The following is a 14,115-nucleotide window of genomic DNA, read 5'->3' on the forward strand; positions in this document are numbered from 1 at the left end:
TTTTATATATCATGTATATACTATATATTTATATATCAATCACTTAAAACACTATACAGAGAAACTGTATGTAGTTGCATATAGTATATATTTTTTCAGCAAAGCTCAGTTCAATGAGAAAGCTGTCATAATACAGTCGCTTTAACCACCTAAAACTCTAGAAATTGCATTCCCTCCTTGCGGTATCGTTCTTAATTTGGTTATTCTGCTTTCCATACAATTAATATTAACCAAACATAAACGTTATGCTTATTTACATATGTCACCAAAAGACACCTAAAATAAAAAATAAGTTATTTTCTTATGTAAAAGACCAAAATAAACCTGCTTATTGAAACCAGCCAGATTGTTTGTTACACATCAATTAAATCTAATATACAGTGCATATTGTACATTTTTAGCCAGTTCGATCATTCTGATGCTTTGAATATGTAGTCATACTGGATTTTTAACAAAACATTTAAAACTCTACAAAATGATATTTTTTACTGTAAAGTCATAAACTGTAATATTTAGCAGTCAGTCAGGCTTCCGTTTATCGTAGAAAGAGTTTTTATGAGAGCAATTTGAGCAAACATAAGAAGATAACTATAGAGAAAAATATATATAAATTTTTGTAGCATCTAGACGTTACTACGTAATTGTTATATACTTAAATATTAGGCTGTGATGGCCTTCTACTTGCACTTCTCAGGGTGTGTTATGAAGGTTTTTACAGTATAAAAATACAGATAAAAGGGAAATCATTTAAAATTATGAATCAGAATAATAATTGCAAAGCGAGTACAGTTCTTGCATCATGCTCACTGTTCATTTAGACATCTCACTAAAAGGAAAAACGACTGACATTTTGGAGATTAATGCCTGTCTGAAACTCATTTCATCTATAGATGAAGCTATATAAATTTCAGCTAACAAACATTAAATCATGTGCTGCGTTTTAGGTGGCGGAGAACTTGGTCCAGCGTGATGGTGACTTCCTGATCCGTGACTCGCTGTCTAGTCCAGGAAACTACGTCCTGACATGCCAATGGAAGAACAATCCCCAACACTTCAAAATAAACAAGAGGGTTGTGGTGATGAATGAAGCCTACTCGAGAGTGCAGTACCTGTTTGAGAAAGAGGGTTTCGACAGCATCCCTGCTCTTGTAAGATACTACGTGGGTAACCGTGAGCCTGTGTCTGAGGTAGTTGGAGCCATTATCTTCCAACCCATCAACAGGACTCTGCCACTGAGGTCCTTAGAGGAAAAGTATGGAGTTGGATCTGTCCATACCACAGAGTCTGGCTACAGAGAGAAGAAGAACAAGAGCTCTAAACGACTGAGCTTGAATATCATGAACGGACACGTTCCAGATCACACCCTTGGCCGTGGTAACCTCCTAAGGTGAACACACTTCTTATCAAACCATGAGGAAGAAATCACAGAAATAGGAACTCTGCATTTTAGCACTGATCATTATGTAGGTTATGGTCTGTTTAAAAATCTATAACAGAAACACTGCATTTATGTCAAACCAGCAAAGATAAGTACACGTCTATAAAAAAAAACCTCTCTGTGGCTAAGCAGGGGATAACCCAGTCATACATATGTGTAGCAGAATAAAGAAAACCAGCTTGATGTGAAATGCCAAGGCAAACCAGGACAAAAAATACCCCAGCAAAATTACAAGCTTCTATGCTGCAGAAATCCACACATACACAGAGAGCATATAAAATTCTTTCCCCAATGTTGTGTCGAGCAGAAAGGTTTAGTGATGCCTCAATTCAGGAGCACTAGGAGACTAAACGACCCATCTTTCTCCTTCACAGCAACAAAGACAAGTGCGGAAGCCAGCCAGCATGTCTAAACCACGTTCAGGAGAGGAGACGGCCGTTGAAGACCCATCAGTCTGAGAGTTTCCTTCCGCTCGGTGAGCATGATCGCTTCGGCTTTCATCCTTGTTTGATGCACTGACACATTTCACGGCTGATGGTCCGCTGCTCTGACAGCCTTGAAAACTAGTCATTTTCCATCCAACTGATTCTCAAGTCAATTCAAGTGGCTTTTAAAGTCATTGTAGTGTTTTGCCTTTGAAACTCTTTCAGTTGCTGGGTGGAGATATATGTAAAATTGAAATGCTCAGTTGAACTGTTCTGCTGCAGAAGGGTGGATTAGAATGCAGGAAGACACCAGTAGACACTTAATGTCCGTTTTATTTTCATTGACAGGGTTGGAATAAAAACATTCTTTATTTTTTACTATTCAGGGTTGTATCTCGGTACTTCAAGGACAAGCTATAAATTGAACACTTTCCTTTTTCCATATTCAGTATGGAGCGCTTGTCATTAAAGCAGCCAGGTGATTAAAATGTAAATAATATAATAAGGCAAATAATTAATGCATTCTTTCCGGCTTCCAGGATCAAGACCTCATGCCCAGACCCACCATATGGAGGCTCAGATGTGCCCAAAATCTTCTGTATTCAGGACAGGCAGTGAGCCAGCCCTCAGCCCTACGGTCCCTCGCAAGGTGGCCTTTGAGACACAAGCAGGTGAAGCCATCCGTGGTTCTGACAGTCAGCTCTGCCCCAAACCACCTCCTAAACCCAGCAAAGTGCCCTCCACGAGGCACCCTCACTCGCCCTTTGTAACTCCGGGACCCCCAGTGAAGCCCCAGAAACACTGGCCTCCAAGCCCACAGCAGTCAATCAGCCCAGTTAGCTCAGATGTGAGCTACTGTGAGCTGAGCCCATGCAGTCCTGCTGAGTGGGAAAGACTTAGTGCTTCTAATGGTTATGTGGCGAGGCTGAATGCGGAGGAGAAAAGAATGAGCAGTGGGAGCATGAAGTTGGATCGTAGCTCTTACCATCATGCCATCGAAGCCCTGCAGAACAGCAGTGAGGACGAAGACAAAGAGCAGGAAAAAGAGCAAAGACAAACACAACACTCCCGTACCAAAAAGACTAGAGAATTCTGGAGGCCTGTGTTTGAGATGGTCTCGGCATTCAGGCCAGGGGAGGTGGAGTTCAGGTTATTGCCATCAGAAAATAAACCACTGGAAATGTCTGTGCTAAAGAGAGCCAAAGAACTGCTGGTCAGTCGGGATCCCAAAACCATTGCCAGGCACATCCTGCAAGCCGATTGTGAGGTAAGCTGAACAAGATCAGATTACTCTGTATGATAAATCTTCAGGTAGCATATCCTAGAACCATACGTAGTGCCAGCCATGTAGATGTTGAAAACAGTGCTATTAAGTAATAGCTGCAATTTTGCAACGAGAACCTCAGGCAACTTTCCAGCCATTTTTGCGGCAATACTGAAAAAGTGCTAAAGGATAATCCACCCATCCACACCCATAGCCTGAATACAATCAGAAGTGACAGTTTCATAGCCAGCACTTCCTTATGACCTTTTTCTGCTTCAGACGTTTAGAGCGTGAGACCGGTTCTTCCTGCCAGCCTGGTATATTGTGAAGTTTTTAGCTGTGCCAGACAAGAGCAAATGAAGAAATGAGAATATAATCAGTGCAGCATTTAAGAGTGTTTTTAGGAGTCTCAGCCAGTGGTGGACAAAGTGCACAAAACCATGTACTTGAGTGAAAGTAGAGATAAAATTAAATTTGACTCCAGTAAAATTGAATTTGCTCCCTTTAAACTTTCACTTGATTAAAAGAACAAAGGTATTTGCCTTCAAATGTACTTAAGTATCCAATAACTATGATTTTGTATGGTTATATTGTTCCTATTTTTGTCACAAGACTCTTTTCTTAATCAACTCAGTACATGTGAAAAGACTCTAATGTTACTCTTCACACACCAATCTATTAATAAAAAAAATTAATGAGTCAAAAACTGACTGATATCTATTAAAATTATCATGAGCCCAAAACCTTTTTAACTGCTTAAAAAAAGCGAGCAAAAAAGGCCAAGGGTGTGGGGTAAGTTATATTCAGGAGTTTTCCATCATTTATTACTCTCAAAGCTGCTTGCTGTTGAACTGACACTGAACTGTATGTTCGTGTTAAGTAGATACCACCAAGCAGCAGTCAAAACAAGTTCAAAACAAAGCACATGCTCGACCCTGATTGGTGGCTTGCTGTGTGATTGACCAAGTTTTTATACACTCATAAATAAAAAGGACTTCGAAATGTTGTGAAATTAAAGTCTTCCCAAATGGAAAAACTTTACTAAAGGACAGAATTGCAAAAAAGGTTGCATAAATTATGTATACTTCATTACTGTCCTCCACTGGTCTCAGCTCAGGGGTCCAGTGTGGAGAAATGTGTTTTTTTTGGTTGGGAATGACGGCTCTTTTTAGATACTTGTATTTCATTGATTTCGCATAACAGAACTTACAATGTAAATGTTTGATGCATATTTGCCAGGTTGCACGGATTCTAAATGTTTCAGACGAAATGAAATGTCAGATGGGTGTGACCTCAGGCTTGGAGTTGGTAACCCTACCACACGGGAAGCAGCTCCGTCAGGACCTCATGGAACGGTAAAACACAGTTACTTTACTCACTGATATGCTCCACTGTAGAGGCTCAAATGCCAAATAATCACCTGAATCCCCTCGAGCTAATGTTACTTATTCAAAATAGGCATAACACTATGGCGATCGGGGTTGCCGTGGACATCCTGGGCTGTACAGGAAGCCTGGAGGAGAGAGCGGCCACGCTAAACCGGATCATTCTGGTTGCCCAGGAGCTGAAAGACTCAATGGGAGACCTTTATGCCTTCTCTTCCATAATGAAAGCACTGGACATGCCTCAGGTAGCACTTCTCAGAAGCTGAGCATTGCATGGATATAACAAGTGTATGCCTGTGGTCAAATTGTAAGCAATACATTCTTTCTCAATGTTTTTTTTCCTACTTACAGATCACGAGACTGGATCACACGTGGACGTCCTTACGCAGGAATTACACACACACCGCCATCCTTTACGAGAAATCTCTCAAACCATTCTATAATGGCCTATATGATGGGAATGGTGAGTTTTTGTTTATGCCTTTCATTATGCTGAATCACTAATGGCTCATACTGTGGTGTATATTAATGTTTTTAATATGTTTAGACATCTATACTGCAGTAACATGATGCTGGATAGTTAAAAGTAGCCGCTTAATAGTAACAGAATCCTTCTGCCCTCTGCAGCAGAGGTTCCACTAAACAGTGCCACTGTGCCGTTGTTGATGCCTCTCCTCACCCTGATGGAAAGACCAGTAGTTGCATTTGAGGGGATGGAGCTCTGGGAAAGCAATGACCAAGGTTGTGACATCATGGTGCGCCATCTTGAGGAAGCCCGTGCTGTTGCACGCAATGCCGACACCTACTCCTATAATGCCAAGCGAGTCCTGCAAGGTAAGACAATAAACCAGAGGGTGTTCGACTACAATTCTCTAAAGGAACGCTTCCTAGAGTTCAAAGGTCCTACTAGGCAACTAACATGCCTAAATGTGCACAGAATGTTACAGCTTAATTCATTATTGATTAACATTATTGATTGAAGGAGACAAAATGGTTGAAATAGTTATTTTGGGCTAAACATTAATGATACTCACTCCCACAGTTATTTCCAATTGTACTGCCTCCAAAATGGTGAATGTAAAAATAAAAAATAAATAAATAAAAATTAATGTGATTATATAGCTCATCTGCTACAGGAGCCATGCTGTTTCATGTTTAGAAAATTATAAACATTTAATACAATGGGTTCTGCCACAGTATTTATTCCTTGGAAACTTTACAGTAGACAAACCTCTAGCATAGACTGTATTCTCTGATTTAGACCACTGGGGTTAGGGGTGTATTTAGAAGCAAAGCCTTTTTTCCCCCCAACCTTCCAAAAAGTGTACTAGATTGTGTAAATAGCATTTGTATTGATATTATATCATGAGAATCAATTCTATTTTATTTCCCCCCTAGATTTCTGTCCTGATGAGGACATGTTGGAGATCCTGAAGACTGATTTTCAGTTACGCCTACTCTGGGGCAGCAGAGGGGCCGGGGTAAACCAAACAGAAAGACATGACAAATTCAAGCTCATCCTGACTGCACTGTCCAGAAAACTAGAGCCTCCGGTTAAACAGACAGAACTCTGAGGAAAGAAGACACAGATGGGTTTAAAGCACCAAATGGAAGGATGTGAAATACTCATTTAGATGACACATGGCCCAATAGAACTGCTATGAAGAACAGAAGCTCTTTTACAAATGCTTTGGTACAATGTATTACAAATAAACCTTAACACAGACTCTGGAATAAAACGCCTAATACATCAGAGTGTTTTCTGCTCTATGTATAGTATCACACATGTTGGACACCCAGATAGACATAGGTACAGAAAAAAGACAACAGGAAACATTCACATAACATAAGTGGCGATTATACTGTACAGTTAACTCCATTATTTAAAGGATGATCAGAACGACAAATGGATAGAACTATGGCTGTTCTGGATGTTAAAAAAGTGCATTTCATATTTATACAGTACATTAACAGTTGGTCAGTCAATGCTTTTAGTCTAGAACTGTATTGTAAAGAATAAAATTGTTGCAATGTGTGAAAGTAAAAGATGCATTCCTGTAAAAACAGTGTATATAATCGTTATTACGATAAACAGGTGAATGCTAATGATGTAATATAGTTCATTCGTATTTGTCCGCCATGTAAATACTCAATTTTAATATCTTTCTATGAAATGTCGCAAGTGTATAGATAAACAAGTCTAAATAAAATGTCTAACTCAACAAAGTCATGTTTGTCTTAATGTTTTTAACATTGTATAGGTTATTTTTATATACTGTAAAATATTTATCAATAAAAAAGGAAAGGAAAAATATTCTGTACATTTTCAAGATTCAGTAGAACATTCACAATACTTCGTATTTGTAATTATTATGTGTATTGTAGAATAAATATTGATCTGAAAATTATTTAAATATTAAAAATTTCAATATTTTAATATATTGCCCAAATGTAGTAAATCTTAGTTATGAATTGGTCTCTTTTGCTGAAAATGTTAAAACAATTTTTCCCATTACACACACACACACACACACACACACACACACACACACACACACACACACACACACACACAGTATGAACACACACAGAAAAGAATGACACAAAGGGACTTTAGCATTTATTTCCTATTTGCTCTCACTCTTGATCAAACACCCCAGTAGATAGTGGTCACTGTTCTCTTACTGTACAATATATTTATACAAAAAGTAGCAGTCATAGCCAACATCATTCATTCACTCACTTAAATCAATTCTAAATTAAACAGGGTAAAAAGTGCATTGGTTAAGACCAGGGTCCTATGCCAAATAGTGTTCAGACTTTAAAAGAAGCACTGATTACAAAGAGAAAACAGTACAGAGTTGAAAAAAGCGAAAATCATTCACGATTAAAAAACTCTATAAAAAGACATTGTGGTAAAAACACATTCAGTATGAAATAAAAGTTGTTAAAACGTACAAATCAGTAATAAAAACTAACTAGGTATATACATATGCATACATATATTCATATGCATACATGTTTTAATATATGCATGACATTTCACAAACATACACACAGAAGGATAATGCAGACACACGTTTGTATAATGTGGATGCTTATTGAAAGAAACGAGCTCTTTAAGCATGGTACGAGAGCTAAAAGTGTTCGGATTGGCTGTAAGGAAGTGTTGGAGTGTTCACTGCATTTCTCACAGATCGAGGCTTGGGGGGGGGTCCGTTTGTATGATGGTGTGTCACCCTCTACTGGTCCAAGGCGGTATTTTGATCCACAGCAGACACTGAGAACTGTCATAATCATGTTGGGGATTGGTAATAGGGCTGCTGTGGTCCAGTATTGTGTCTACTCTGGTTCATTCATGCTATTCTTAGCATTCATGATGGATGCATTACTGTAGATGGATAGTCAAAAATAGGGGGGAAATGCAATAATGATATGAAACAAGACATCACAGAAATGGGGTGAGGGAAGAATTAGAAGTGGTTACATTTTCATACTACCAGGTGCTGACAGGTCAGCCATGAGAGAAGGAATGACATGTTCATGTCGTGCATGTTAAGGCAAGCAAAAGGGATGACGCAGGAAAACGTTCCTATGACAGCGCTGGAATGGAGTGCAACAAGGCGAAATTGTTAGGGTCAGGCACAGTCTAGAATAAATGCATCAGGTTAGATCAGCCTTTGGGTTTTCTACTCATTCTACCATGCAAATGATTCTTTACTTTATATGCCCACCAGAACTATTCCCCCATCCCTTTCCCCTCTTCTACACGTCTATGTCACAAGTTTCCGCTAATTCAAAATGATGTTAATGGAAATGAGACTCAGCATGCAAACATGCAATCTGCTTGCTTCTCCCTGTTCCTGTCTCTTTCAGCTGAAACCCCCTGCACTACCTACTAATAGCCCAAGAGCAGCATGTCCCTTCCACCAACACCACAGAGCCCCACTCATCCACTCAGGAACCTGTAGCCACAGAGAGAGGAGAGAGAGCACCGTCACTTAAACAACACAGGACAAGAGAGAACTGAGGGCCTTAGTGGAGACTAACATTGGTATAGCGCAGATCTTTCTAAATCATAGATGGCAAGACAGCACCTGCATTTCAGTAATATGAAAAATGTGTCTATTAATAATGAAATGCTGAACAAAGCTAATAATCCGAGTGGCAAACTTCTAAATCAGAAACCAAAAACACTTAATAAGACATAAAATCTGAAATGTGAAAAAGAGAGTAGCCTGCCAGAGAAGTAAACATAGTCAGGGTGACTTTCCCCAGTATGTGTGTGTGTGTGTGTGTGTGTGTGTGTGTGTGTGTGTGTGTGTGTGTGTGTATTTATGTTTTTGTCCATGAGCTCACACAGTGAACAGGGTATGACGCAGGCTGTGGAGCTGCAAATGCCAAGAGTCAACATGACGAGCACGGCTGGGTGACCGGATGAGCTCAAATGTAGGTGACCGCACCTTTGCTGTGCTTCTCCAGCGTGATCTCCACGTAGGACGTGGGGACGTAACCCTCCTCACCGCTCTGCTTACGAACCCGTGTCCAGCCATCACCTTTGTCTTCCTCGATAACGTAGAGCACCTCGTCCTCCTTCATCACCAACGTGCCCTCATTAGTGCCTGTAGACATGAGAACACAAATGAGAATGGTTATGTAAACAAAGACACACAAAGACACTCATATGATACAGTATCTCACAAAAATGAGTACATCCCTCGCATTTCAGCAGCCATTTTATGAGATCTTCTCTAGGGACAATACTATAGAAATTTAACTTGGATATATTTTAGTCAATGTGTAGCTTGTACAGCAGTACAGATTTACTGTATACTGTAAAATAACAACATACAGCCATTATTGTCAAAATAGCTGAAAACAAAAGTAAGTATACCCTAAGTGAACATGTCAAAAGTGTCAATATTTCATGTGAATAACACTGTGATCTAGCACTGCTTTAATCCTCCTGGACATGGAATTCACCAGAGCTGCACAGGTTGTTGCTGGGATCCTCTTCCACTCTTTAATAATGACATCATGGAGCTGCTGGATGTTAGACACATAGTGCTTTTCCATCTTCCACTTGAGGACGCCCCAGGTGCTCATTAGTGTTCAGGTCTAAAGAGATACCCAATAGAAATGGCCACTAACTCACCTTCACCTACAGCAAGGCAGTTGTCGTCTTGCTGGTGTGTTTGGGGTCATTTTCTTGTTGGAAAACTTTTATTTGGCCCAGTTTCTGAAGGGAGGGCATCATGTTCTGCTTCCAGGATCCATGTTTTCCTCAATGAACTGCAGCTCCACAGTACCAGCAGCACTCATGCAGCCCCAGACCATGATGCTACCAGCACCATGCTTGACTCTTGGAGTGGATCTGTATGTGGGCTGATCATGGACTTGTCCTTCAACAGCTACAGACCATGATCAGCCCACATACAGATCCACTCCAGTTTGCATACCAACAGTGACTATGAGTTTAAGACGCAATCATCTACCTGCTAAACCGGGTGTACTCACACCTGGATAAACTGGCAAGTACTGTGAGGGTCATGTTCTTTGACTTCTCCAGTGCTACTGACACCATCAAGCCAGCACTTCTGGGTGAGAAGCTGACATAGATGCAGGTTGTCTGCACCACAGACTTTAATTACCAGGCAGAGTCTTGCCATCTTCAGAAGTTCTCAGATGACTCTGCGGTAGTGGGTGAATCAGTGACAGTGATGAGAAGGAGTACAGGACAGTAGTGGAAAATTTTGTCGCATGGTGTGAGGACAACTTTCTGCAGCTAAATTTGGCCAAGAAAAAGGAGCTAATTGAGGACCTGTAAAAGAAGAAGGCACCTGTGACTCCTGTCTTCATTTAAGGCATCGGTGTGGAGATGGTGGAGGATTACATAGATTGAGCAGAACACTGAGGTACCCTACAGGAAAGACCAGAGCCGCCTATATTTGCTGAGGTCCTTCAACATCTGCAGGACAATGCTGGGGATGTTTTATGGGACTGTTGTGACCAGTGCTCGCGTGTATGCTGTGGCATGCTGGGGAAGCAGGCTGAGAGTGGCAGACACTAACAGACTCAACAAACTGATCCGCAAGGCCAGCAATGTTGTTAAGGAGGAGCCCCAAATGACTTTTATAACTATTATTGTAATCTGACTTTTCCGGCCATCTGTTTTTTTTTTTACTGCTGCTATAAATTATATTTAATGCTGTTACAAACTCTTTCGTCTTGATATATACTTAAATATGTATCATTTATTATATTTATATCATCTTTTCTTTTACTGTGAGCAACTGCAACCAAACAATTTCCCTATGAGATCAATAAAGTATTCTGATTGGTGCTCCTCACCAGGGCGTCGCCACACATGCTGGACACCATCTGAGCCAAACAAGTTTAACTTGGTCTCATCACAACACAGGACATGGTTCCAGTAATTCCTGCTCTTGGGCAGGTTGTCTTCAGCAAAGTGTTTGCAGGCTTTCTTGTGAGCAAACTTCAGAAGAGACTTTCTTCTGGGATGACGGCCTGCAAACCGACTTGTTGCAGTGTGCGGCGTATGGTCTGAGCACTGCTAAGCGGACCTTCTACTTCTGCAACCTCTAAAGCACTGCTGCAGCACTCATGAGTCTGTTTTTTTGCAGCAGCTTCTGCACCTGACGCACAGCACGAGGACTCAACTTCTTTGATGGACCCTTGCGAGACCTGTTCCGAGTGGAACCCGTCTTGGAAGATCTCTGTATGACCCTGAACACTGAACTGTAACTCAGTTTAATGGTGTCACTGATCTTATAGCCTCAGCCTTCTTTGTGGAGAGCAAGAATTTTAATTCTCAAATCATCTTTGCCATAAGGTGCCATGTTGAACATCCAGTGGTCAGTATGAGAGAACTGTACTCAAAGAACCTAATTTTAACTGCTTTGATAGACAATACACACATTTCTATGGTCTTGTCAAGCAAAAACATGAACATGATGAATAGGACATGTGGCTTTGCATGGTTACACAACATACAGCTGTTATCACTTAGGGTGCACTTACTTTTGTTGCCAGCTATCAGAGAACAGTATACTGCTATACAAGCTACTGAAATAGAAGTTTTATTTCTAAAGTATCGAGAAGAAATATTAAAATGGTTGCTGAAATGTGAGGGGTGTACTTACTTTTGTGAGATACTGTACATGGAACGTAATTACTATAAAGTTTGTTGAAACACAAGCAGGATGAGGGTTAAAGGTAAGAGTTGTGTACCATCAAATGAGTAGAGTGCTTTGCAGTGGCCAACTGCAGGAAGGGGATCGTCGTCTTCAAATTCGTCGTCAAACTCATGCTCGTGTTCGGGTTGGGGAGGTGCGCGGTGTTCCTGATTGGGATCATCTGTGTAGCTGCCCTCAGGACTGCAACAGAGAAATAGAGAGGTAGCTCTAGGTTCTTATTGGCCATGTAGGACATGTAAATGGCATGTAGGACATGCATGATAATCGATACAGCTATAACCTAAAAGCCCCTATATAATTCTTTTGCTTGTAACTGTTCCTTATTTTTAAGTACCAAAGCAAATTTTAAAACCAATTTGAAGCTAGTGAGATCTAATACTTGTGAGTATAAGCATTGTGCTCTCATGCTTTCCCATTAATTCAAATCACATGGATTACACAGACCTAATTTGCTTACCCTTTAAAGACTTTTAATAACAATCATTTGCTGTTTCAATGTTTTTTCAATGTCTCAGGAGGCACTTCATTCTTTCATAACTATGTTTATTGTTTTTTTTAAGTAGAAATGATGTAGTCAGGTTAAGATGTAAATGCACACACCTCTCTCTGCCATGAGGTGCGTGATGGTTGACATCTGAACTGGGTCGCCGTTCGCTACGCGAGGTCTGTTTTCCCTCCACTTCTGCCAGCCATGTCTGCAGTGGAGCAACAGGCAAATATTGTATGTGTTGGTGTAGGAAGTGTTTAGAAAGAACTCCAAGGTAGCACAGATTTAAAGAAGCCATCACAACTGGCCAGACAGACTATATTCAAGGTCAAAGACAAGCATTTTGGTAACCAGGAGTCCTCAAGGCACTCAAGGCAAATGGTGACGGATTGATACAAGCACAAATGCAAAGTGTGAATTGCGCCACTAGGGGTCACTAACACACAGTCCAGTGCTCTGTCATTTCTCCAGATGTGCCTTTGTGGGCTGAATTTCCTTATATGACCACAGCAGCAATGCAGTTCACTGGGGAGATTACCTCATTTTTGTGTATCTCAGACCGTAGCTTCTCCATGTTGCATATGGTCTCCGAGATCTTGGGCTGGAGACTCCCTGGGTCACCCATCTGAGGATTCTTCTCATAGACATCCTTCATTTTATTTAATGCATCTCTGTAAGACAGATTTACAAAAATAAATAGGTCACAGACCAACACTTTAGGACTGAACCTAAACCTTTAACTCTACAATAAATCAGTATAAATCTAAAATAAAAGACAGCAAGTAAACAATCAAACAGGCAAGAATGCTTCCTCTATATCTATATATATATATATCTTCCTTTTACTCATTTGTAAGTTCTAACCTTTGGTCCATTTCTTTCTGCAGTTCTCTGCTGAGCTCGTCAATCCTCTGTTGAAGTTTCTTGCGTCTCTGTTCCGGAGGCAGGTGGCTAAGATCCTCGAGGTTTGGAGCCTTAGAAGACAGGACTTAGCGGTTAGCCACAGACATGTTTAGACACATGCTCAAACACCTTTATGCAGGTACAGTCTCAGCGGGCATGACTTAATGAAAACAAATCCCAACAGTTTTGTCCTTCATTAGAGTTTCAAGGGGCCAATGTACTGTTTCATGGAGTAGTTTGTCAATTTTACATGTTTTTTTAATGTATTATATTTAACCCAAAAACTGTAAGAAGGACATGAGAGAGAAACAGGCATCCTAAAACTAGAACTCCTAACTCAAGTCGCAGCTACTTATACGGCACTCCGTGCTAAAGCACTGCTTTACTCACCAGCTTCACTGACCACTGAGCAGTTGCGGTTAGACCAAGCCATTCACAAATACACAAAAAACACACAATAGCACATGTAGCTCATGAGCATTGGTCAATACTGTGGCTCCACAGAGGGCTTTAGACATTAACCGACAGCACTGCATCATGCTGATACAGCAAGCCTGGGTTGAAACCCAGCACAAATATCATGCCTTAAAATGTTCCCCTGGGTGAGATGGAGTTAACACAGCAAGGACAGAACAGCATTGATAGTGCTGTGAGGTTAGTTCACACACATTGGCCACAGATTACAGACCCTTATTGACCTCGTGAATCTTCTTTAAGCAGTAGGCTTCGAGTTGGCATTCTTGGAAAATATCGTAAGCACAAAGCTAAGCAGCGTTTCATGCAGACGGTTTGTTGTCAGCGACCAGCTGCTAATCGCGAATCTGCTGAAGATCAGAATTTACGGGTGATTACGTTTAATATTTTCTTACAGAACAACGCAAAGTGCAGCTAGATGTCACTGTACAACACCATGCAAAGCTCTATTCACCAGGTTCAGGAGGAAAAGCAGGCATACACAAACACAACCTGCAGCCCAATAAACAATAATCTTAAGCT

The 14,115-nt window shown here is 40.7% G+C and overlaps 2 protein-coding genes across 8 annotated transcripts in view; one reads left to right on the forward strand and one right to left on the reverse strand.

The window, feature by feature from the left end:
* Positions 1-6,734, forward strand: part of bcar3 (BCAR3 adaptor protein, NSP family member) — a 43,127-nt gene extending 36,393 nt beyond the window's left edge. For 3 of the 5 annotated variants that reach the window (XM_046872333.1, XM_046872337.1, XM_046872335.1), the window contains 8 exons: positions 945-1,387; positions 1,813-1,913; positions 2,403-3,130; positions 4,367-4,482; positions 4,586-4,757; positions 4,864-4,975; positions 5,140-5,346; positions 5,911-6,734. In XM_046872333.1, coding sequence (XP_046728289.1) covers positions 945-1,387; positions 1,813-1,913; positions 2,403-3,130; positions 4,367-4,482; positions 4,586-4,757; positions 4,864-4,975; positions 5,140-5,346; positions 5,911-6,086 — 2,055 coding nt within the window. In that variant the 3' untranslated portion in view covers positions 6,087-6,734. The remainder of the gene's footprint in view (positions 1-944; positions 1,388-1,812; positions 1,914-2,402; positions 3,131-4,366; positions 4,483-4,585; positions 4,758-4,863; positions 4,976-5,139; positions 5,347-5,910) is intronic. The other 2 variants (XM_046872334.1, XM_046872338.1) reach the window with 1 other exon arrangement.
* Positions 6,735-7,110: 376 nt separating this feature from the next.
* fnbp1l (formin binding protein 1-like) overlaps positions 7,111-14,115 on the reverse strand; it is a 44,185-nt gene continuing 37,180 nt past the window's right edge. For 2 of the 3 annotated variants that reach the window (XM_046872341.1, XM_046872339.1), the window contains 5 exons: positions 13,081-13,190; positions 12,755-12,887; positions 12,330-12,424; positions 11,764-11,909; positions 7,111-9,134 (listed from right to left, as the gene is read on the reverse strand). In XM_046872341.1, the coding sequence (XP_046728297.1) occupies positions 8,956-9,134; positions 11,764-11,909; positions 12,330-12,424; positions 12,755-12,887; positions 13,081-13,190 (663 nt within the window). In that variant the 3' untranslated portion in view covers positions 7,111-8,955. The remainder of the gene's footprint in view (positions 9,135-11,763; positions 11,910-12,329; positions 12,425-12,754; positions 12,888-13,080; positions 13,191-14,115) is intronic. The other variant, XM_046872340.1, reaches the window with a different exon arrangement.

This window comes from Silurus meridionalis, chromosome 17 (genome assembly GCF_014805685.1).
Source record: "Silurus meridionalis isolate SWU-2019-XX chromosome 17, ASM1480568v1, whole genome shotgun sequence".
Taxonomy (NCBI): Eukaryota; Metazoa; Chordata; class Actinopteri; order Siluriformes; family Siluridae; genus Silurus; species Silurus meridionalis.